This window comes from Danio rerio, chromosome 20, assembly GCF_049306965.1.
Source record: "Danio rerio strain Tuebingen ecotype United States chromosome 20, GRCz12tu, whole genome shotgun sequence".
Classification (NCBI taxonomy): Eukaryota; Metazoa; Chordata; class Actinopteri; order Cypriniformes; family Danionidae; genus Danio; species Danio rerio.
Window position 1 is genome coordinate 50,066,411 of NC_133195.1, and position 25,271 is coordinate 50,091,681.

Below are 25,271 nucleotides of genomic sequence, written 5' to 3' on the forward strand. Positions count from 1 at the left end.
AATCGATTGATAATGACATTGAAATAATTACACTGCTATCTACGTCGCTGCTCATTGAACTACGCTTCTCCGCTGTAAATGCTGCATGTGAAATTACCACATATAATAATGTTTTTAACTTCAAACTCACTTCAACTAACCCGATTAATCAATGACAGCCGTTAAATCTTCTGTTTATTTTATTTGGAGTTTCCTGCAAGAGCCCCCTCTGCCCTATGTAGGGAGATTTACTACTGATGACACAACAGTGCTTCTTTACTTTACCGTGCTTTGCAGATTGCATTTGTGATTTTTGTTGCGATTTAATCACCATGCCCTGTTTGAAGGTGAAAAAAAAAATGTAAAAAGCACAATTAAATTTAAGGGGTTCGGCATAGTCTTGAACAGAACCAAAACAAAGATCTGCTCTCTTTATTGTTTTGCTGTATTCTCCTTTCACGTTCATATGTAAATTGCACAAGCTCTCAATAAAATCAGGATAGTGGTTAAAAGTGGACAGTAGAGATGGATTAAAACGGTGGGTGTAAACGGCAATATGTCTCTTTTGTCTGCTTGTGATCTAGTTGACCAAATGAGTCATATTACCAGGTGTTAACAGGGTTTTAAAGGGGATAGTTCACCCCTAAATGAAAATAATCTGTTAATTTATTCATCCACAAGTCATCCAAGATGTAGGTGACTTTTGTAGAACATTGTAGAAGATTTTGAGTTAAATCTCTGGTCACTACCATAAATTAAACGCATACAAGTGAGTTGATGAACAGGAAATGTTTATTTTTGGGTGAACTATCCCTTTAATTTTGACTGTTTTGTGTTTATATAGTGTAATCACTGATAAAGCAAGTGAATCTTTGTTCTCTCTAGCGGATGAAGTTTCTGCTATTGCAGCAGAAGTATCTGGAGTATTTGGAGGACGGGAAAGTTCTGGAAGCTCTGCAGGTGTTGAGAGGAGAGTTGACTCCCCTCAAATACAACACGGATCGAATCCATGTGCTCAGCGGGTACTAAACAGCACGCATTAACATGCTTTATTAAAACATGCATTACTGATGAGCTGTGTAGAGGGTTTGCGCTGTGATGGGTGTCGATGGCTCACTCTGATTGTCTGTGTGTTTGAAGCTATCTGATGTGCAGTCATGCTGAGGATCTGAAGGCAAAGGCTGAGTGGGAGGGAAAAGGAGCTGGATCACGATGTAGATTATTGGACAAGCTCCAGAGTGAGTATAAAAAAAACGAACACATGTATTTTCAGGGACATATGTATATAAATCTTCACCCTGGCCGAAGTAAAGTTTTGTTTTCAGTCACCTGACCCTGTGTCTATGTGGACAAACAGTGAAACAGGGTATAAAATAAGGGCAGTTTTAATAAACACCCATGTTTGTGTGGACAAGACCTTTAAGAAGGTAATTTTGTCACGTCTGATATGATAATTCCGATAATCTGTCTTGTGTTTGTGTGTGTTATTCAGCGTACCTGCCGCCCTCCGTCATGTTGCCTCCTCGACGGCTGCAGACTCTGCTCAGACAGGCCGTGGAGCTGCAGAGAGACCGATGCCTTTATCACAACACCAAACTGGACTCCAGTCTGGACTCTGTGTCCTTACTGCTGGATCACGTCTGCAGCAGGTGTGCTGCGCTTACACATTCAGCCGCTACACACGTCCCTCTGCGTTTTCACGTCACACGTGTGCGTTTGTGTTTGCAGGAAACAGTTTCCCTGCTACACGCAGCAGATCCTCACAGAGCACTGCAATGAAGTCTGGTTCTGCAAGTTCTCCAACGACGGCACTAAACTCGCCACCGGCTCCAAGGACACCACTGTGATAATCTGGCAAGTGGAGCCGGTGAGTGAAGGATGTCTGTCGTATCTATATGTGTGTACATACAGCAAAACATGGCTCTGTCCCATTGAGCATCTGGAGAGGGTTGACCATTAATGGAGATCTGAATTTCAGACTTTTTTTTTTCCTGACAGAATTGATTTAAAAGAGGTTGAGGCTATTTTAGCACTTGTCATGAGCCGGTATTAGATTCTGATGGTATGACAACCTTGGATAAAAATATCACGATTGCACGATATTGTGATTTACTGCTCTAAAATATGTTTTTATTTTATTATTTCTAGGTAAAAAACATCTACTAATGGCCCGTTTCCACTGAGTGGTACGGTACGGGTCACCTTGAACAGGCTTGCGTTTCCACTTGCAAAAGGGTACCAATGGTATCCAAGGGTACCAAACGTATCTCTGTAAATCAATAGCATTCAGTTTGCTCCATCTTTTAGTACCCTTTTGCTGTGCTAGGTACCCTTCCAAAAGTGTACCCAAAAAGTGGTACGATACGGTTCGCTTTTGGTACCTTTTGACAGTGGAAACGACCATAATCAGAATCTGAAAGAGCTTTATTGCCAGGTATGTTCGCACATACTAGGAATTTGTTTTCGTGACAGAGCTTATACAGTGCAACAGAATAACAGAGACAGAACAAAAAACAGATAATAAATATATTTAAAAAATAAAAGTGTATTGAACCAAAATGTACTGTACCACTCATTGGAAACGGGCCATAATGGCTACTTTTACGCTACATCTTAGACTTTTTTGAGAAGCATATTTGGTCCCTGGTCAGATTGGGCCTGTTTACACCTGGACACTGTTTTCTCTGATCCGAAAGCTACTGTGTTCAATTTAAGTATATTTGTATAGCGCTTTTCATAATAATAAATATAATTCCAATGCAGTTTTACAAAAGTTGCACATTATTACATTCTAATCAAATTCAGAAAGAGTTATGTGTTTTTCCTATTTTCCAGTCACTACTTTTCTATTGTTTTTCAATGTAAAGCTTGCATCTTTTGAAGCGCGGCACATGTGAGCACCATGTTTTTTAGACGCCATCTCAGGTTAAAAGATAATATACTTTCACACACAGCACAGCTCGTCAGTCAGGTCGAAAAGCAGTGAACCAATCAAAAGAGCTTGGGAGGCTGGGGAACCGTTTCGAGCTTCTGTTCATAGTGGAAAGTTGACATAACAACAGTTTTATTTACCATTATATTATGGATGAGGAGGTGCTCATTGTGGCCTTGTCCAGATATCCTAACTTGTATGATACATCAAGTTCTTATAAACTATTGTTTTCCAATTTTAGAATGCGTTTGTTATTGTCGTTATTACATTACATTCATAATATTGCGCTGCATGGATCTCATGCTACGCTGCGCCTTTTTTAAACCCATTCCTGATCGCCATACTGCATGTTTTTAGAAACAAAGGTGCATTTGGTGTGAATGAGCTGTTTAAGGTCCCGTGAAATGTGCATTTTTATTCGATGTTTGAAGTAATCTAAACATGAAATGAGGGTGGGACATAGTTTAGCCCCTCGCCTCCGGGAAAAAAAAACAGCCAATAACGTTTTGTTTTATCACAGCTCTGCCCGTGAGAGTGGTTAAGCTCAAGCGTATCAAATGTGAAGCATCTTGAAGGGGGCGGGGCATGTCAAACACTAGAGAGCTTTTGATTAGTCAGAAGATTTGATGAGAAACTTAAGTATGAGGTGATGTGAATGAAATCAATAGTTAAAAGGCGGAAGTGACAAACTACAAGCTTTACATGTTTCATATCTTATAAACGCCAATTTTGTCATTGTTTTGGAGTGCACTAGCTTATTTGATATCCTAAAAACAAACAATTCTGATACTAACATTTAAAAACGTTACTTTAATTTTATGGGACCTTTAAGGCTTATTTATGCTTTTGCATTAAAGGCATGCAGATGGTCCAGTGGTGGGTTAGCCTGACACAGACCCTGACATGCATCTCTTAATAATGTTTTAACTACACGTCATGGTAACATGTAGCACAAAAGCTGTGATTACTAGGCTGTAGAAGCAGTGGTGCGTTTGGGCGGGGACAAAGTCCTTTTAAGACAAGGGTGTCTTATCAAGCTAATCAAGTTCTTTCAAAGTATACTAGAAACTTCCAGGGAGGTGTGTTGAGGGAAGTTGGAGCTAAACTATACAGGACACTGGCCCTCCAGGACCGAGTTTGGACACCCCTGCTTTAAGGCAAGTCATTTCACTTGGCGCCATCTTTGAAATGCCTCTCGGGCAGTATGCTCAGGCCTTCTGTCTGAAAGGGGAAACATCAAATTCTCAAACTGTCAAGCTTACGATTACATTACATATTTGGAATCTCCAATAAAACAAAACAACAACTGTCTCGTAAGTTTGTTTCTAAACGTTTGCATCAAACAAAATCCAAGCTAATGCACACTCGAAAGGAACGAGATCACGGCTTCAACCTCATTTTGGTCATTCTACACATTATCATTCTCTGGATAATGATCGTCTGATCGTGCTGATTTAATGAAGTAAACCACATCTTGTTCTTGATGGCTAATCTACTCCAGAAATTAAAAAGTTAATGGGTGTTTGAGTAGTTGTTGTCATGTGATGTACATTTGACAGGACGGACTGTACCTCGTGTTCATTTTATACAGATTGCAAAGCCCAAAATTTTTTATTTTCAAGTCTAGTTGGTTGATTTAAAAGGACAGATTTCAAGAATGATTTAGGCAAGGCAAGGCAAATATTAGATATATAATATAAATATTAGATATATAATATAGACAAATATAGACAAATATTAGATATATTTGTCATGTATGTGAAGCAAGTGTTTTCTGAGATTCCACTGCGTTTGTTGTAAAAGCGCACGTCTGGTCCGAGCTTTCCCCCGGAGTAATGTCAGTCTACAGCGGTCGATGATTGGCTCCTCTACTAGTAGGCGGGCCTTCATTCGCCATATTGGCCATTACACTTTTCCCTACTGAAAACTGAAAACTGAAATCTTTGGTGGGGATGAGAGCTGTGGGAAAGGGGCAAGTGAGAGTGTTTAACAAGGGTCGATTCCCATGGAGGAGCTCTAGATAGAGACTTTTGTTTTGTGTATAATTTGATTAAAGACTAAAGACTAACTAAAGACCTTGTCTTCCATGAATGAGTGTGAGTTTTAGCAACTTGTATAGTAGGTTAGCATTTCACACATTTCAAACAAAACGCCCATGAAGAAACTTAACAGAGGAACATAGAAACCCCATTGCAACACACAGATCGCAGAGATATAAATCCACGTGCAAGGCATGCGCCATGGGTTACGGCGATCACTCTTAATGCAGAGCTATAATTCAACCTTTAAATGTCCCATGAAATTAAAATAATATATTTTTTTAGATGTTAGTTTCAGTCTGTGAGTTTTAAGGATATCTATAAGCTAGTGTGCTCCAAAACAGTGCCAAAATTTGCATTTAGAAAATATAAAACTGATACAAACATCTGAAGCTTGCAGTTTGTCACTTCCACCTAAATTGATTTATATCACGTCACCTCATACTCAGTTTCTCATTGAATCTTAACCAATCAAACGCTCTCTTGTATCTGACATGCCCCGCCTCTCATTTGCTTTCATTTGATGCCTTTTAACTCAACCACTCTCACTGGCAGAGCTGTGATTAAAAACCATGCTATTGGCTGTTTTTGTAAAAGGGGAGGAGCTACTTTATGTCCCACCCTCTCTTCATTTTTTCAGTTGAGATTACGTCAAACATTGGAAAAAAACGCATATTTCAAAGCACTTCATGGGACCTTTAAGGTATGGTGTATGCAATCTGCATTTATACAATAAATTGTGCTCGTCAAAAAAAGGATATTTTGATCCAATCAGAAAAACACATGAAGTGACCAGGTGTAAACAGCCCCAATATGTCTGAGTCATTGTATTATCAGAGTGTCCTGTTTCAGCTGTGTGGTTAAAAAGCGGGCTTTTAGTGTTGGCTTGTTGCAAGTGACAGATTTCTGTAACCAGTCAAGATTCTACAGCGAGTCTAACTTCTCCATTCTGGTAATGTGCTGTCGTCTTAAGGTACTTTAAAGTTGGTGCTTTTAAATGGAAATGAAAATAAATGTGTGCTGTACTCTACGGAACCAAACTGCTCAGCTGAAAAGAACCATAAATGTGAATGGTATGGTCTGTTGGTAGAATCAGAATGAGCTTTATTTGCCATGTGTGCGCAAACATACAAGGAATTATTTCTGGTTTTCAAGAGCTCATGTCACAAACATACATGCATGCATACATATCAACACAAGAACACAGAAAGGCATTGAATGTGTTGTTTGTGCACAGGACACACATCAACTGAAGCTCTTACGGACTCTGGAGGGTCACGCGTACGGTGTGTCATATCTCGCCTGGAGTCCTGATGATGTTTACCTAATCGCCTGCGGTCCTGACGACTGCTCTGAGCTCTGGCTCTGGAACGTTCAGGTAAACAACACATCTGATTGAATCTGGCCTGTTTTGTTTTTTGGTCAGTGTGAATTTCTGAATATTTTAGCATTTTATTTCTGGGGTGGTGGAGTGCTGCCTTCAAGTCATATTTGTATTTATTATGATGTGTCATAAATAATGATTGTTAAATTTTACATTAACCATATTTAACTATTTAGGCATATTAAAATATACTCGTTTAAGCATTTTTAAGGCGCATTGTTAATATTTAAACATTTTAAAATCTTTTACTAAATTTAAATAATTAAATGTTTAAATTATAAAGGTGTTTTATTAGATTTAGAAATTTTCTAATTTTGAGAATATTGTCATTATTTCTTATATTGACAACATTTTAAAAATAATTTTGAGAGCATTGTGTAATTTTATGGCAGTTAACATTGTTAATTGCTGTCAGTTTTATGGTGATTTAGGATTTCTAATGATGAATAATTAATAATTATTAAAGGAAGATTCTAATTATTTTGTATTTTTTTATTATTATGTATTGCAACAGTATTCTGTATGCTTAAGTTCTTTAAATTTGCACTATGATGCTCATATGATTGTCAAATTAATAATTGTTTAAAAAAAACAAGTATGTGAATGATAATTTTCAGATTTATTAATTGTATTAATTGTTTATTAATTCATTAATTGTTCAGATTAATTAAATGTTTGCATTGTTGTTTTATATTGAAATTACAGTGTTTATAATAGAATAATCATTTCTAAATGTTAAAGATTACAGAAAAATTTAAAAATTATGTTATTTTATTCAAGCCAAATTTACTTTTCATTACAGACAATTAGTATTCTTAAATTGGTAACACTTTATTTTGATGGTCCATTTGAGTATTAGTAGACTGTCTGCTTAAAATCTGTTGATACCGCTCCTTCAATAGACTTTTAACTGACTATAAGAAACTTTTGCATTTACGTGTCAGCTTGAACTTACACTAACACTAACCCCAACCTAACACTAACCCCAACCTAACCTACTCATAATCTAATAATTAGTTGTCATGTAGACACAAAGTAACTTAAATTCAACAAACGGACCATCAAACTAAAGTGTGACCCTAAAATTAAATCATACCACAAATTTTAATACCCATCATAAATATATTGCTCAGTGTTCATCATAGTCTCTGAGATGCTTTTATTAAAAAGAACATGTACTAATCATGAAGTCATTAATATTAGTTTGTCTCTGACCTCTGACTCTCTTCCTTCTGCTGGTGGTCAGACAGGAGAGCTGCGAACAAAGATGAGCCAGTCTCATGAGGACAGTCTGACCAGCGTCGCCTGGAACCCTGACGGCAAACGCTTCGTTACAGGAGGACAGAGAGGACAGTTTTACCAGTGTGTAAGTATAGAGCTTACACTCCGTCACTGGATGTCCGCATTGTCTTAAAAAGTATTAAAAGGTAATGCACACACTCTCTCTTTCTCTCTCTCTCAAAAAAATAAAATAAAAACCTTTCCCTTTTTACTCTAGCACTAAATTCTCTGAGCACAAACAGTATCTATGTATAATTGTCAGTTATTGTGTATATTGACTCGTCTTGTTGAATCGCTGAATGCCTCCTCAGTTTTAAATTGCTTTGGACAAAAGCGTTTGGTAAATGACTAAATGTAAATGTCAAAATCACTAAAAAGTCTTATATGCTATTTTACATGGCATTCAAATTGATCTGCGATTATTGGAATGCTTTGTAGTTTATAAAATCGATCAAGACATTTGTGCTGCTCATTACATTACAAACCACAGGAGCGGGCAAATTCTTCTGCAGGATAGCGCTCCTTATACTTCAGTCTCCACATCAAACCTCCTGAAAGCAGAGAAGATCAAGGTGCTCCAGGATTGGCCAGCCCAGTCACCAGACATGAACATTATTGAGCATGTCTGGAGTAAGATGGAGGAGGGAGGCATTGAAGTTGAATCCAAAGAATCCTGATGAACTCTGATGAGTCCTGCAAGAACACTTTCTTTGTCATTCCAGATGACTTTATTAATCAGTGATTTGAGTCATTGCAGAGATGTATGGATGCAGTCCTCCAAGCTCATGGGAGTCACACAATATTAATTCTGTTTCCACTGCTGCATGACTTTAGATTCTATACTAGACATTATTTCTGTTAAGTGACAAGACTTTTGTCCAAGCAAAGTCGGACCTTACTGTCCTAATTAAATCATTCAAAATCAAGGCATGATCATATTTTATTTTGGTAAAATAAGTGTAATCTAGAGGCCTTTGCCTTTCATATAAGCCACTTCTGATAACAAATGATCAACTAGAAGTCAAGTCATTATTTGTTATTTCTAAAACTTGGATAGCCGACAAGACTTCTGTCAGGTAGTGTATACTGTTAAAATGTTGCCAATGTTACCGTTTAAAGCCTAAAGTGGCGATGAGGTCTTAAAATGTGTTAAAAGAGTCTAAATAAGGTCTTAAAAGGTATTGAATTTCACTCACTGATTTCTGTATATACCCTGCATCAGCAACACATACTGGTTTCATGCTAGTTAATGATTAGGGATGCAAACAATTAAAAAACAATTGCTTGATTGTCGATATGTCTTTAAAGCAGTACAATTTAGTGATTAAAGGCACAATATGTAACACCACAAAACTAGCAGTGTTCGCTAACAAATCAATAGTTTTGATTGTATGTGTACATTAATCATTTAGCTGCTCATTTAAATGGCGATCGTTCATGTAACTTCATGTAAATGTTCACCTCTAGTTAAGATGCATTGGTTGTTTTTGAACAGGATCTTGATGGGAATCTGCTGGAGTCATGGGAAGGTGTTCGTGTGCAGTGTCTGTGGTGTATGGGCGACGGACGGACGGTCCTGGCCTCTGATACACACCAGCGGATCCGCGGATACAGTTTTGAGGACCTAACAGACAGAAACATGTAAGCAGCTGATCAAACTCTGTTATCTGACACTTGAGTTGAGGAAACTGTGTGACCTTTCACGTGTCTCTCTGTTTGTAATCCAGAGTTCAGGAGGATCATCCTATAATGTCTTTCACCGTTTCTAAGAACGGAAGATTAGCTTTGTTAAATGTAGCAACTCAGGTAAGTGAGTTTGAGTTTTAAACTAACATTATTGTTATTATTTCAACATTTGCAATATAAAATGATGACATTTTTACTCATGTTCTTCACAATTATATTAGTTTTTAACCATTATTAAAAAGAATAAATATAAAAAATGAGTTTTTTCAACAATATTCTTTAAAATTATAATTTCATTGCAGCAATATTTTTTATTTACATTTTAAATTGTATTTAAATCGTGTATTTTTGTAAAGAAAAAATGATTGTTAATTTATAATAATAAATATTTTTCAGAATTTTTCTTATAATGAATATTAATTTTACTGCAGCAGTTAACTGTAAATTGCTATCTTTTTAATAGTTTTAATCAAATTAAATTATTAATCATGTAACTAAGATTGATCATTAATTATCTTATTAATTATTAATAAAATTAAGATTAATAATTAATTAGGTTATCAGTTATACTTTTGATGTTTTAAGAAGTAAAAAGTATCATTTTTAGAGATTATTTTACATATAATTCTATAATATTCTATAATAATTATTTTTAAAAATCATGTTGTACGTATTTAGCAACATTTGTATTTGTTTACAGTGCTCAGCATATGTAAGGACAAGTCTCACAAATCTCTCTTTTAAATTAATATTTTAAACAGGAAGCTTTACAATATTATATTTGTGCATATACATCAGATTGGTCAGTACTGAAGCCAAATCTGGAGCTTATCTAACAAAATAACTTACGATAACGGTCAAAAAACCAGTACACTCAAATTTATATGTTATAGAAAAATATTAAATATAAATTTAAAAAGTGGAGAATTCAAGAGAAGCAAACAAATAAAACATTTAGTTGAAATTTTTTCGTTTCTAAAGATGTTTGGTAACTAAAATATTATTTTAATAAATAAATCAGTTTGATAAATCTGTTTTGTTCAATGCACCGAAATATATTGCCTATATTCACTGAGAAATAGATGAAAATTCATTTTCAAAATGGGCTGTACTCAATTATGCTGAGCACTGTAATTGGATTGCAGCAATGTTGTTCATTAGAGTAAGCACAGGTTATTAAAAGTAAAACTGTTTTTGTTAAAATTATTACTTTGTGCATTAAAATAAAAAAAACAACAAAAAAAACAGATAAAGTATCTTTTAATTTCAATCAGTTGCCAATGGATATTTTTAGCTAAATTACCTAAAACAAATATATGAAAATGATATAAAAAGCATATATTTACAGACATGTAAAAACACATACAAAATTGCAAAAATACACAGCACACGAAAGCAGTGGTCTCAAACTCAATTCCTGGGGGTCTGCAGCTCTGCACAGTTTAGCTACAGCCACCTCTAATTCACATCTGCTTAATAGCCTCTAGTACTCATGAACACCATAATTAGTTGTATCAGCTGTTTGATTAAGGTTGGAGTAGAACTGTGCAGAGCTGCGGCTCTCCAGGACTTGAAGTAGAAACCAATGTACTAAACATTTAGGAAAAATTACAAAAATTATTTACAAAAAATCTCATAACTCATTTTGTTTTAATACAAGCTATGGTAGTATCTTCTTGATTCCGCTATAACCCTGACCTTTACATTATTTTTTAAATTACCTTGTTGTTATTAACACATTTGTAATGTTAAATAATAAATAATAAAAATAAATATGAAGAATTTGTAATAAATTATGTTTTTTTTAAACAACATTTCTTCAGCAGTATTATTTTATTTATATTTAAATTGTATATAAAATTGTGTTTTTGTAAAGGAAAAAAAAGTTAAATGATAAAAGACCAAAAATATTTTTCAGAGTTCTAAAATACATGTTTATTTACTGCAGCAGTTAACTGTGTTATTTATTATCTTATATTGTTTAAATTTAAAAATATATATAATTAATCATGTAATTAAAATTGATCATTTATAAATCTTATTAATTATTAATAAGATTAAGATTAATGATTAATTGCGCTATCAGTTAGAATTATGATGTTTTAAAAAGTAAAAAATATAATTTCAAGAGATTATTTTATATATAATTCTATAATAATTATTTTAAATATATATTTTTGGTTTAATGTTGTATGTTGCATGTGTTTAACATTATTTGTGTGCTTAATTGTACTGCAGCAATGTTATGTTTATCAGGGTAAGCACAAGTTATTAAAAGTAAAACTGTTTTTACTTAAAAAAATAATAATTAATTAAAGATGAATTACTTTATATATTACCATGAAAACACAGAAAAAATACAGATGAAGTATTTATAATTTTAACCAGTTGCCAAGAAAATATTTGTAATTGATTTGATGTGTTAAAATGCCTTAAACAAACATATGAAAATTATATAAAAGCTAAATATTTAAAGACATGCAAAATTGCAAAAATACATGTTGCATGTATTTATTAGTTTTTTTGTACCGCAGCAATGTTTTTTACAAAAGTAAAACTGTTTGTTCAAAAAACTACTTTCTGCATTAACATAAAATATTTATAACACAAAACAAAGAGGTAAAATGCATATAAAATTAAATGTATTTTATTCCACCCAGTTGCCAAGGACATAATTTCAATAGATTAGATGTTAAAATACCTAAACCAAATATGCAAAAGCTCTATATTTAAAGACATACACAAAAACACATTAAAAATGGCAAAAACACACAACATAATTACACAAATGTATGCTAAAATGAAAATTATGAACATATCTACTCATTTTATGTTTTAATAAAAGCAATGGTAGTATCTCCTTGATTCTGCAATAACCCTGTTCTTTATGTTATATCATTTTTTTTTTTTCTAAACACACTAAACATCTCTCTTGTCTTACACTATCTAGATCTCATTTGTCTTCATAACATAAACCTGTGTGTGTGTGTGTGTGTGTGTGTGTGTGTGTGTGTGTTTGTGTTTGTGTGTGTGTGTGTGTGTGTGTGTGTTTGTGTGTGTGTGTGTTTGTGTGTGTGTGTGTGTGTGTGTGTGTGTGTGTGTGTGTGTGTGTGTGTGTGTGTGTGTGTGTGTGTGTGTGTGTGTGTGTGTGTGTGTGTGTGTGTGTGTGTGTGTGTGTGTGTGTGTGTGTGTGTGTGTGTGTGTGTGTGTGTGTGTGTGTGTGTGTGTGTGTGTGTGTTCTCTCAGGGCGTTCATCTCTGGGACCTGCAGGACCGTGTGTTGGTCAGGAAGTATCAGGGTGTGACGCAGGGTTTCTACACCATTCACTCCTGCTTCGGCGGACACAACGAGGACTTCATTGCCAGCGGGAGTGAAGGTACTTTCAATTCAGTCCTTGTTCTCTCTCTCAGGAGTGTTTCTCAGTCTTGTTCTCTCTCTCTCTCTCAGATCATAAGGTATATATTTGGCACAAGCGCAGCGAGCTGCCGATCGTGGAGTTGACGGGACACACGCGCACAGTGAACTGCGTCAGCTGGAACCCATGTATTCCCAGTCTCATGGCCAGCGCTTCCGACGACGGCACAGTCCGCATCTGGGGACCCGCACCTTTCTTGGACGCACAAGAGCTGGATGGGCTCACCGGTACAGATGCACACCTCAATATAAAAACATGCTGGAGATCTGATTTACTGGTTCATAGCATAAGTGGGGCTCTCTGATCTCCAGAGTTCCCATAGGTTATGGAATTTCTGAAACATCATGGAATTTTATAGTCTATAAAATTACCTATTATGCTTTGCATGTATGCGCAAGGAGGATGCTTCGAACTCCCTTCAGCAGCTTGATGCATACTGTAACCAGGGGAAGTGACACTGAGAACAGAGGTGCGGATCCACATGCAGGTTTAATAGCAAGGTCAGACCAGCAATGGTCAACACAGGGGCAAACAGAAGTATGCAGGCAATCCAGAATTGTAATCAAAAGGCAGGCAGATAGTCAGAGGCAGACAGCAAACAGGAATAAAACATGAAAACAAGGCGAGGGTCAAAAACATGGTAAAGCAAGACAAAGGAAATTTGTTGTAGTGTCACTAAACAGATAACATAAATTATCTAAAGGGGTTAAATGCGATACCTTGATGAAGTCCTCCACATATTCCTCAATAGGCCGTTCTCCCTGACGAAGACGCATGATCTTAACACCCGCTGGATCCATTGTGTTGCTGAGTCTTCTGTTTGCCCGTATGTTGCTGTCCTGACCTTGTTATTAAACCTGCATGTGGATCCGCACCTCTGTTGTCAGTGTCACTTCCTCTGGTTACAGAAGACTCAGCCAGTGTTTGTGTTTTAACAGTACTTATAGTCCAAGTAATCAGTCTGTGAGCAGCTTCAGCTGTGCGAGTGTGATCAGTCAGGATCTAGAACGTGTGAGCCGAGTGCATGTATGCAGTTGTAGTCCATGAAATAGCGGATTTGTAGTCTGTTAGCGATTGTGAGTGTTTTCCCGCGATCTATGATGTTTAGATCGCTGGTGATCGTGACACATACACTGTAAAATTCGACAGTCAACTTTATCAAATGAAATGAGTGTAGTAAACTCAAAATCGACTAAAAGTTAATTCTACTCATTTGAAAAGAGTTTTGAACTCAGTGTTGAAGGAAATTACTTAATTAAATACCTCATTACTTCAGCTTAACTGCAGTAAGTTAACAGTACTTATTTGGATTAGTTTTTTAACTCAAAACGTTTGTAGCAATCGGTTTCTTCAAACGGTTTGAGTTGCCTTAACTTATTGGGTTTTCCAGTACTCGGTTTGTTTGAGTTCTCTTCATTTATTGGGTTTTACTGTGCTCAAATAGCTTCGTTTACTCAAATGGATTAAGTTCACATTACTCATTAGCAGGGCCGGAGTGGGACTCCTTTTCAGCCCTGGAGTTTCAAGCCTCAGACCGGCCCACCTCAGTTCACGACTGACTATATTAAAATAAGGTCATTTCCAATTCAGTTTCTAATTACACTATCACGTCTTTTTTTGAGAAAACAGCTGCTTTAGAACTTTAAATGTTCAACAACCCTAACAGTATTATATGTCTCAACGATAAAAATGAAAAAAATAACATACTCAGACGAGGATCAAACCCGGGTCGGCGACGTTAAAATCTAACGTGCTAACCACTGTACCACAACGGTTGAACAGTGAAAGGTGACTTATATCATTATTAACCTGCAGGCTGGTTATATATAAAAAGAGCAGAGCTGCGGTAAAATAATGAATAAGAAGACTGTGGTCAAGTAAATAAATAAATAAATTTAAAAAGTGTGACTGCTAAGAGCAACAGATTCTGGAGCTAGGGACACCGGCCTTTGCGGCCAAAAAACGGACCGGCGCACTGGGAATTCTCCCGGTCCTCCCGATTAGCCATTGCGGGCCTGCTCATTAGGGTTAGTTTTTGAACTTAAATAGTTTGTTGCAATCGGTTTCCTCAAATGATTTGAGTTGCCTTAACTTATTACTTTTTACAGTGTATAAACAGTCACATTTGGACAGCTTTGAAATGATAGTTGTAATATATTTTACTTACTTTTAAAGCCTTTGAACTAATACTGCTGTTGATCAGCGCCACCTCCTGGACTGATCATTTTAAAAATGCAATCTAATGGCAACAACGAAAACATGAAAACAACAGTTGTGAGCCATTTAGCCTTATCAGACAGCATCTGTGCTATTTAAATGCAGCCATCGTCATCACAAAAGTGATCATTTTCTCTTTTTTTAAATAAATAACCAACCCAAACAAATGTAACTCACCAAAATGTTTGACACACACACACACATACCGTCCCATTAGCACATTGATGGCCCATTTTTACTGACTGGTACAGTATGATACGATACAGTATGGGTCAGTTATCAGGCTTGTTTTTCCACTGCCAAAAGGGTACCATGGGTACTATGGTACTGTACGACAGTAAGTTTCAGTCGTTGTCATTCTCGCTTAAGGACATCTCGCTCAAAGTAAAGCAGTGCAGGTCAGTCACATATCATATCATAAAACAGATGCTTTATACACATAAATACTTGTGTATAAATGTTCATTACTAACTTTTCTATGAACAGGATTTGATTATAGCTGCAGATTAATGATAGGGGGAAATAGCCTACTATAACGTCTTCAGTTATAAAAAAATAAATAAATAAATGCAGCATATATGAACATACAGGTCCTTACTGTCTCCAATATGTTATCAATTACAGAAAAACCACACACAACAGACATTTAATCTTTATTTAGGCTCAAAAACAACATGCATCATAGCCCACAGTCTGTGCAAACCTCTCATCTGTGTCTGTAATGTTCACCAGCACATGTGACCTCTGTTAGAAAGTAATTCTGTCATTCAGAGTTCATAATAGTCCAGACAGCGATGAATAACATGGCAGTTTGTTCATGTTTTAGGTTGCTGAAAGAATCATTTGTCTCGTTTGTTTTTTGCGCATCACTCTTACGTTTGTCCTTTTACGAAAGTTGCTGTTGCTTTCATTTAGAGCACTGTTTGTGTTCTCCTATGGTGAGAGCAAATTGTGGCGATTGACCACTTTCCTCCTCCGTGTTTCCTCTGTTGTTATTTACAGCGTCGATGTCTCCACACACGCTCTTCCTTCTACTGTCATTAAACCGTGTACCACAATGTAGCTAGTTTAATGACATACAAAACAGATAAATCCAATCTGCCAGTTTACATGATAGTCGCATTGTCATATAGCCAATTTATATGTGATTTATTTCCACATGTGAAGGAGGCCTGAAACCGATCTTTGAATATGTGAATGCATGCACTTTTTTTGGGTTTAAACAGTCATATAATAGATCCCATCTTTGTTACGTATGAGCAAAAAATCGAAATTGGGTCACATTTTACTGGTAGTGTAAACGGGGCCTTTGAGAGGTGAGCGTCAGTCACGGCGAGGGCTATGCAACCGCACAAAGGCTGCACGGGAGCAAACGCATGCACTTGATGCAGAAGTATAAACCAGCCTTTTTCCATGCCCACTTTTCTACATGTTGTGGTATATACTGGATAAAAAAAAATGTTGGAGTAAAAAATACAATCCAAATTGTACTATTTTAAAGTATTACATTAAATATTTCCATTTAAATTAACTCCTTTTCTATTAAAATGCATTTTAAAATGTCATTTATTTCTGTTGACGTAAAGCTGAATGTTCAGCATCATTACGTCAGTACCATAATCCTTCAGAATGCCTCATATTTTTATGTTTGTGTGAAACCCATCTAATAATCTGTAACATTGCAGATGTCACTAGCTATAGACTTCACGCAGCCGCCATTTTTAAAAAGCTGTGGTGGGTAGAAACCCGGAAGTATCGTTGGGAGTTACATAGAAACGTTGTGTAGCTGGCTGTATATCTTATCAGCAAATAGAAAGTGGCACAAATTAATAAGGAATGATAAGAAAGTCCGTCCTGAATGAATAGTGAAAATAAAAAAGGATATTGGACCTCAGCTTAGTTAAGGGAAATGGCACTAGTTAACTAACGTTTTCTTTCCCAGACACACGTTTTAGATGCCATTTATCAAACTCAAGTTATTGAACTAATTCTTTCACTATATTAGACTTGTCATGATACTGAATTAAAAGAATTAAACAATTTCCTACTTCCATTTAAGGCACTGTTGATGGCTTTCTTAAAACAGCGCTGATTTGCCATTGTGTTCACGAGCTCAACAGAAATGCTTCTGATGACCTTCTCGGCCAATCACTTCACCCACCGCTGTTTACCGAGCACAAACACAGACGAGCGATCTGCTTTATGACTCGACTGATCTTCACAGCTGCTTCGCGCGTCTATCTGTGTTTGCACTGGGTGAAGAGCAGTAAACTGATGAGCACTGGTGAATACTATGGTAAATCAGTGCTGTTTATGATCGTGCTCAACGGCGCTTGAATGTTAACGGGAAATGGATGTTTTTAAAACTTCAGTACCGCGACTACACTATTACAGACAACATGAGGGTGTGCTACAGAGGACTGAAGTGGTTTATCGCTCACCAGGTTACATAGGCTGAAGCAAAACAGCGTCCCCATAGTGTTTAACTGGTGCCATGAACTGAAGCATTGCAGGACACTTGAGCAAATTACTCTTACAGAGATTGTGATGTTGTTTGATGCTAAATTGCTTTTAATTGTTTAAATTAAACTTACTGAATGATATTAAAATGATGTTTAGACCATTTCTGCATTTTGAAATCTCTACAACAGCTGGAGGTTTGTAGTCTATAGCATGTTTACAGTGCTTATCCTATACTTCCGGGTTCCTTCTTACCGCAGCCTCGCTTTGGTTCTTTAAAATGGCGGCTGCATGAAATAAGCGAATGTTTCCTTCCAAAAATGCGAATGAACTTTATGCGCAAAACAGGAATATCGCATAAAAGACGTGCAAATAAAGCAGAGTTTTCATCCAACGAGTCAAATCGCCACTTCCTGATTATCTGGCGCCAAATATCAACAGTAAAAAACTGAATTTGCAGCAGTTGGAAAAACTGAGCGAGTCTTTTCTTCATTTAATAAATGACTTGCGCTTCAGAAGACAATCCTGACAAGCAGTGAACACGTGGTGGTGTGGCGTGAGACATGTAGCACCGATGCTCTTGACAATTCTGGAGGTTATTAATAATATAACACTAATTGATTTGTACTCATATGTATATATGCTCTATATGTCATGTACATATGCAGTTATTTGACTGGACTTGTGGATATGTGCAAGTATAGATTTCTCATGGAGGAATATGATTAGGTATCTGTACAGTTGTGGATGTACATGTGCATATGTATCTACATTTCAAATATGTTTTTTTATTATTATTTGCAGGCATGGTAGGGATTTGGGCTTTGTTTTTTAAAATGTGAAAAACCTTAAATAAAATATATTAAAAAAAAAAAAAAAATATATATATATATATATATATATATATATATATATATATATATATATATATATATATATAATAACACTAATACTGAAACAGTTAAGGCGTTATAGAATGACCACAACAACATTTTAGATGTTTTACAGTGTGCTCAGTCTGCTGGTTTGTCCATTTACACACATTTTTATAATCACATCATCCCTTAAAACAAAATCACATGACATTTTTTTTATGCGCATATTGGAATTTGTTCGGTAAATGTGTTTCCATCGCAGTTTATGTGCATCTTATTGAATAAAAAGTTTATCCTACTCGGTTATGCTCATGTTTTTCATGTACATTTTCAAAATGTATGCACATCTTGGCGTTCCCATCAACCAATTTTTTATGCGCACATCCAAAATGCACATCAAAATAGGTGGATGGAAACATAGCTGCTGTAATGATCAATTAAGTGCATTCTTACTGAATAAAATAATCTCCCCTGTTTCCTCAGAGAGTTGCAGCAGTATGGACAGTTGATGGCAGCTCTGCAACGGACGCCTTCTTCTTACGACAAAACATGCGAAATCCAACAGAGAGAAAACACGATTACAGCATTGTCCTCCTCCACAACGACACACGAGTGCAAACAAACCCGAAAGAGATTCAGAGCTTGGCTTTCAGGAGTCTGGAGGCAGCAGAAGCAGAGACCCGGCGCTGATCCCGGATCAGATCTCGTTCCCTCAATATTACCCTCTCATTAGCCCCGAAGACGAGACGCCCGGGGGTCCGGCTGGGTCTATAAACTCACACTCAATCCTCCAGCGGCAGAGGACGAAACACTTATTTTTTAAAAGATATACTAGTCCTAGCAATTCTCTCTTTGGTTCCTTTAGCAGCTGATCAGCTTGGGCTTTAGTGTTGATGATGGAGTGCTGTAGTTCTTTCTGTTCTTTTGTTTTTTAACTCAAATACTTTGTTTTCAACCGGACCCCCTTCACCCATCAGTAGGGGCCGAGTTTGAAGATTCAACTTAATTTGCTTGGGCCACCGAAGTGTGTGTGAGCAACCGAGCTTGTGTGTGTGGGAGCTTGTGAGTGTACGTGTGCAAAAGCGTACGTGTGCGCAAGCGTACGTGTGCATAAGTGTGTGCAAACGTACATGTGTGTGCGTGCGTGCGAGCATATGTGTGCATGCGAGTGTGCGCTTGCATGCCAGCGTACTTGTGCGCTTGCGTGCGAGCGTACGTGTGCGCTTGCGTGCGAGCGTACGTGTGCGCTTGCGTGCGAGCGTACGTGTGCGCTTGCGTGCGAGCGTACGTGTGCGCGTGCGTGCGAGCGTACGTGTGCGCGTGCGTGCGAGCGTACGTGTGCGCGTGCGTGCGAGCGTATGTGTGTGCGAGCGTACGTGTGCGTGCGTGCGAGCGTACATGTGAGCGTAAGCATGCGTGTGAGCGTACGTGCGTGCATGTGAGCGTGCGAGCGTGCCTGTGAGTGTACTTGTGTGCATGCGAGCGTATGTGTGCAAGCGCGCATATGTGCGTGCGGATGTGTTTGTGTGCGCAACCGTACTCGTGTGCGTGGGAGCTTACGTGTGCGCGAGTGTGTGCAAGCGTACGTGTGTGCAAGCATTTTTGTGTGTGCGAGTGTACGTGTTAGCATACCTGCATGCGAGCATACTTGTATGCGTGCGCGAGCTTGCGTATGCGTGCTTGCGAGCATACTTGTACGTGTGTGCTTGCAAGCTTGCTTATGCATGCGTGCGAGCTTACATATGCGTGTGTGCAGGCATACTTGTGCGTGCGAGTGTATGTGTGAGCGTGTGTGCGTTCGTACGTGCATACTAGCATAATTGTGTTCGTGCAAGCTTACTTGTGTGCATGTGCGAGCATACGTATGTGCGTGTGCGAGTGTACGTGCGTGTGTGCAAACTTGCGTGCGTACGTGTGTGTGTGTGCGTGCAAGCATACTTTTGTGTGTGTGCCAGCATACGTGCGTGCATACACGTGTGCATGCATGTATACATGTGTTCGTGCAAGTTTGCGTGCCTACGTGTGTGTGAACTTGCGTGCATGCGTGGAAGCATGTGTGCGAATGAGCTTGTGTGTGTGCGAGCGAGCTTGTATGTGTGTGAGTGGCCTTGCATGCGTACATGTGTGCGTGCGTCTGTGTGCAAACTTGCGTGCGTGTCCGTATGTGTATGCGAGCTTGCATGTGTTCGAGTGTGTGCTTGCAAGCTTGCGTGCTTACGTGTGTGCAAGCTTGGGTGTGTGCATTCGAGCTTGCGTGTGTGAACGTTTATAATGTGCCTAAAGCATTGGTTTCGCACATGGCACTGTCTTCACACCAGCGCGAGTGTGTGTCCCTCGTTTAGCTGTACGAATCATTTTAACAAGATCAGATCGAAGCCCTCGAGACCTTCATCTGTGGAACAAAACTTGAGCACCATTTTGTATTGTTTAGGTTAGTATCATTTCTTTTAAAGAAAGCTGTTAGCAAAGTTCCTTGTTTTCACCACTTACCTTAGAGAGGTGCGTTCAGGAGAGACACTTTGTTATATTAGTACAACAAAAAAACTAAGATTGAAACCTGAGGGCAACATACACGTTCAGAACGTGTGTGAAAAGGTGCCGACAGCTTTAAACAGAGAGATACTGTGACACTGTCAATCAATCAGATATTGGGCGTTTTTGTGGAGTGTAAATGACCTATGCAGCAACATTCGAGCTGAGAGCCCCGATATAATGTTTCCTGCAGCAGCCATACCAGCATTAAGAGAAACCTTTTAAGATCGCACAACATATCCACGATTAGTTCAGTCGCATCCAACACGGTCAACTTCCCTGATCTGAGATGTTTACACCAAATATCAATCTTTTTCCAGTCCCCCTTTTTTTGGAGAGAAATATTTGCTATGGACTGATATTAAATGTTGGAAAAGATGCTTTTCTGCCTGTTTTTATGAAAGATTTTGTTACGTTTTTTTTTTTCTTTTTGGTTTACAATATTTTTTATTTTGTTTGACTTTATCTCTGTATCATTATATTAAACTATAACCAGATAAATTGTCTCCTCTTTTTTTAAAATATCTTTTATTTAAGCATTATTAGCACTCTTTTTTTTAATTTAGAAGAACATTAACCGTGATTTTATTTTTCAATTTTTATCAGCTTTTTTCCGCAGACATAAGATGGTGCTAAACGCCCCGGCCTTCGCCTCGCAGGTGGAAACTCAAAGAGAAATCCAGATTTAAAGATCCTCAAATCTTTTCTAAACCTTAGAGTATCGGTCACTTTAATACTGAAGACATATTTGCCAACCTGCAAAGTCCGAGATTCGTTTCGTTATAAAAGCAATTATCATTCATTGATCGCTTTCACTCTGATAGCTGTTAAAAATGTGTAAGTAAATAGATTTTGATATCCAATCGATCATAAGCATCTACCTGTTTTGGTTTCCATTTAATTCTTGCCTGTTTACTTGAGGACCATCTTGTGCCATAAGCAAAAACAACAAAAGAAAATCTGGACGATATTTGGTCGCTGCTCGGACCAGGCTGACGCTTGTGCACTGTGACACATCTTTGCTGTTGATTTAGCTGATCCGAGAGCAGTTTGTTTCGGCTATTCCTCCTCATTGTTTTACAGAACTAAACACAAGGCTGCTTAATTGCAGCAGTGGACATATTAATGCATATGATGATGATGGTGATGAAGGGTTTGTGTCCTCTACTAACCATATGCAAGAACGTGTCTCTTTTTTTTTTTCCAGCGAACTGCAGATGTGCGAGAGGTTTTCCCTCATGATAACTCTGCTCCTGAGCTAAGGGCATCCATCTGCATTAAGTGTGTTATTTCAACAAGTGATTGTACTGTTTTGTATTGTTGTGTAGGAGATGTGTTATGTATGCATATTTTCAATAAAGCATTCAGGGTTTTGAAACTTATCGAGCATTATGGATGGGTTGAAAAGCACTTTGTGGGGGGGTTACTAGTGTATGGAGACTAGTTATTAAAATGTGAATTTTACTTACTATTTAGAGCAGTGGTTTTCAAACTGGTACGCGGTCTTCTAGTGGTACACCGAGGAATTACAGAGTAGTGAAAGAAAAAATATTACAATTATAAACATTTGATGCGTACGATAACACCGATGTGATCAGCATTGTATGTTCTCTAAAGCCTAAAGCCTTTGATCGTATGTTCAATGTTCACTTTAGTGCATCGTTCACTTTAGTGTTCACTTCAGTGCATCGCATCATCAGCTGAAAACTCAATCTAATTGGCGCAGAACTAGAGAAAGAGGTGCGTGGTGCTTGCAGAGCAGATACGTGCTAGAGCAATAGTTCCCAACCCTCGGGCCACAGAGTGGCACCAGTCTAGAGATCCGTTGGTACCGGGCCGCACATAAAATCATTAATTATTTCCCTTTTATTTATTACTTGAGTCTGAATGATCATTTATTTTGAAAAATCTTTTTTTTTTTTTTGAAAAATGACCGTATTCTCCTGTTACATCATGGTCACTTGAGTGCCAAGATTTAACCCACAGGCTAGCAAAATGAGTATGAGCTGAAGCACGACGCGCTTGCGTATTCCAGGCGTCCCCAGTTGAAAACATCTTAACTTTTCAGAATGCCGCGAGGCACGTGACAAAAACCGACTGATCAGCTTCATATTTTGTATGGAATATAATTTCGTTAGACGAGTTATCCCAGACAAACACTGAACACCCAAACACTGCAGTGCTTTTTAATTTTCCCTCTATTTTTATTTTCATTTATTTTTTGTCATCTTGACATCCTCTGAGAAAAACTGGTTCCCAACCAATCTACATACAAGTTAATGTTTAGCTTTCAAAACGTTTTACAAATATGTCATATGTACATGCAATATATATTTAAGTGTATCAAAAATTGTATAAATATGTATATGACTGTCTAATTTTCGAACTGTGCAGTGCTGTAGATGCTTAATTTGGCCAACTACTGTACTTATTTCAATACTGGTCATTGTGTTAATTGGTGAAAAAGGTTTAAGTACCACTGATTAAGAGTATTTGATTGAAGATAAAGCATCAGATTGTTGTATTAAATAACATTTTATAGTTATACAGGTGGCTCAATGGTTAGCACTGTCACATTAAAGTAAGAAGGTAGCTGGTTCGAGTCCCGCTTGGGTCAGTATTTCTGTGTGGAGTTTGCATGTTCTCCCCGTGTTGGCGTGGGTTACCCTCACAGTCTAAAAACATGCGCTATAGGTGAATTGAATAAGCTAAGTTGGCCGTAGTGTATAAGTGTTTCCCAGTACTGGGTTGGCAGTTCATTCCGCTGTGGTGACCCTTGATAAATAAGGGACTTAGTCAAAGGAAAATGAAAGAGTTGTGACCAACTTCTGTTTTAAAGTGAGAAAACAGGATTCTTCAATGACCACTTGGATTTGTACATAAAGAAGTTAAATAAATAATTAATTCAGGGTACAGAAAATGTAAAAGTTAAAATAATTATACATATTTTTTCTGTAAATTCTGTTTCCATGTTTTTTTTTATTTTCTTTTTCTTTTTTACAAATATATTATTAAATAATAGATTCTTTTTTATTATAATTTTGTGTAAATATGCAAACAGATACCTCTGGCTTTGGCGGTTCATTCCGCTGTGGCGACCCCAGATTATTAAAGGGACTAAGCCGACAAGCAAATGAATGAATGAATGCAAACAGATTTACAATGCTCTCTTTTCACTCTTAATTAGGAAACAAATTTAAGTCAAAACTTAACCATCTGATTTGAAGATATTAATTATAAAATAAATTATTTTTATTGTGTGTTTAAATAACTCAATCATAACAAAAAAACGTGATACATCATAACAAAAAGAGCAATAGTAAAATGAAAAAATATAATCATTCATTCATTTTCCTTCGGCTTAGTCATTTTATTAATCTGGGGTCACCACAGAGGAATGAACTGCCAACTTATCCAGCATATGTTTTACACAGCGTATGCCCTTCCAGCTCCAACTCATCTCTGGGAAACATCCATACACTCATTCACACACATACACTACAAACAATTTTGTTTATTCAATTCACCTAAAGTGCATGTCTTTGGGTGAAACCAGAGGAAACCCACGCCAACACAGGGAGAGCTTGCAAACTCCATACAGAAATGCCAACTGACCCAGCTGGGACTCGAACTAATGACCTTCTTGCTGTGAGGCAACAGTGCTTACCACTGAGCCACCGTGTTGCACTTAAATGGAAACAATGAAATATGAATATAAAAACAACCAATAATATATAAATAAAAACACACTGCATATGTAAATTTATCAATACACTCAAAAAAAGATATGTTGGCGTTAATTAACTTTTTTTTGTCCACTGGTTCCACGTAACCGAGTTAAGTTACCTTTAAGAAAGAATATTAATTTTAGTGAACTTAAGTTAGTTACATAAAGGTAATGTTGTTTAGTTCAATCAATGTAACATTTATAATTTAGCTTTAATCAATGTAGTTATTTAGGTTCAATTATTCTAAAATTGATATTGTTATGTTTAACCAAATAAAAAATACATTTTCCGTTTTATTGAGTTTATTCAATAGCATTTTTACAGATTTACACATTTTCCAGCAATAAAATGATTGTCAAAATCCAAATACTGTCTTTATCTGTATCTTCACTTATTACAATAAGTTAAAACATTAATACTAATAAAATAATAGTAATACAAGTATGAAATAAATTGAAAACAATAAATGATTTTAAAAAATATGCTTACGACTCCGCCCACCGTGTCGACCTGAGGTAACTATTTCGAAACGACGATGGACAACACTGACCATAGCGTTGCTGTACACTGCCTCGGGTGCCTGACGGTTCAGGAGGACCTCTCAGGGCACTTGAGGCAGGTCTGCATGAGCGGCGCTGAGGAGGCCCTGGTCCTGGAGGAGGTGGCTCGTGCCTTGGAGTCGCGCGCCAGGTTTGTCACAGAGGGGAGGGTGGTAGGCCTGGCAGAGGTGCGGGGCCTTGTGC

General features: G+C 37.3%; 1 protein-coding gene across 1 annotated transcript in view; it reads left to right on the top strand.

Annotated features, from left to right (window-relative positions):
* The window catches only part of wdr26b (WD repeat domain 26b), a 35,056-nt gene extending 12,874 nt beyond the window's left edge, over window positions 1-22,182 (top strand). Inside the window, exons 4-14 of the mRNA NM_001202442.2 lie at window positions 865-1,001; window positions 1,120-1,217; window positions 1,472-1,628; window positions 1,708-1,846; window positions 6,188-6,328; window positions 7,581-7,700; window positions 9,111-9,256; window positions 9,343-9,421; window positions 12,548-12,677; window positions 12,749-12,943; window positions 18,752-22,182. Of these exons, the coding sequence (NP_001189371.2) occupies window positions 865-1,001; window positions 1,120-1,217; window positions 1,472-1,628; window positions 1,708-1,846; window positions 6,188-6,328; window positions 7,581-7,700; window positions 9,111-9,256; window positions 9,343-9,421; window positions 12,548-12,677; window positions 12,749-12,943; window positions 18,752-18,777 (1,368 nt within the window). The 3' untranslated portion in view covers window positions 18,778-22,182. The remainder of the gene's footprint in view (window positions 1-864; window positions 1,002-1,119; window positions 1,218-1,471; window positions 1,629-1,707; window positions 1,847-6,187; window positions 6,329-7,580; window positions 7,701-9,110; window positions 9,257-9,342; window positions 9,422-12,547; window positions 12,678-12,748; window positions 12,944-18,751) is intronic.
* Window positions 22,183-25,271: the final 3,089 nt, after the last annotated feature.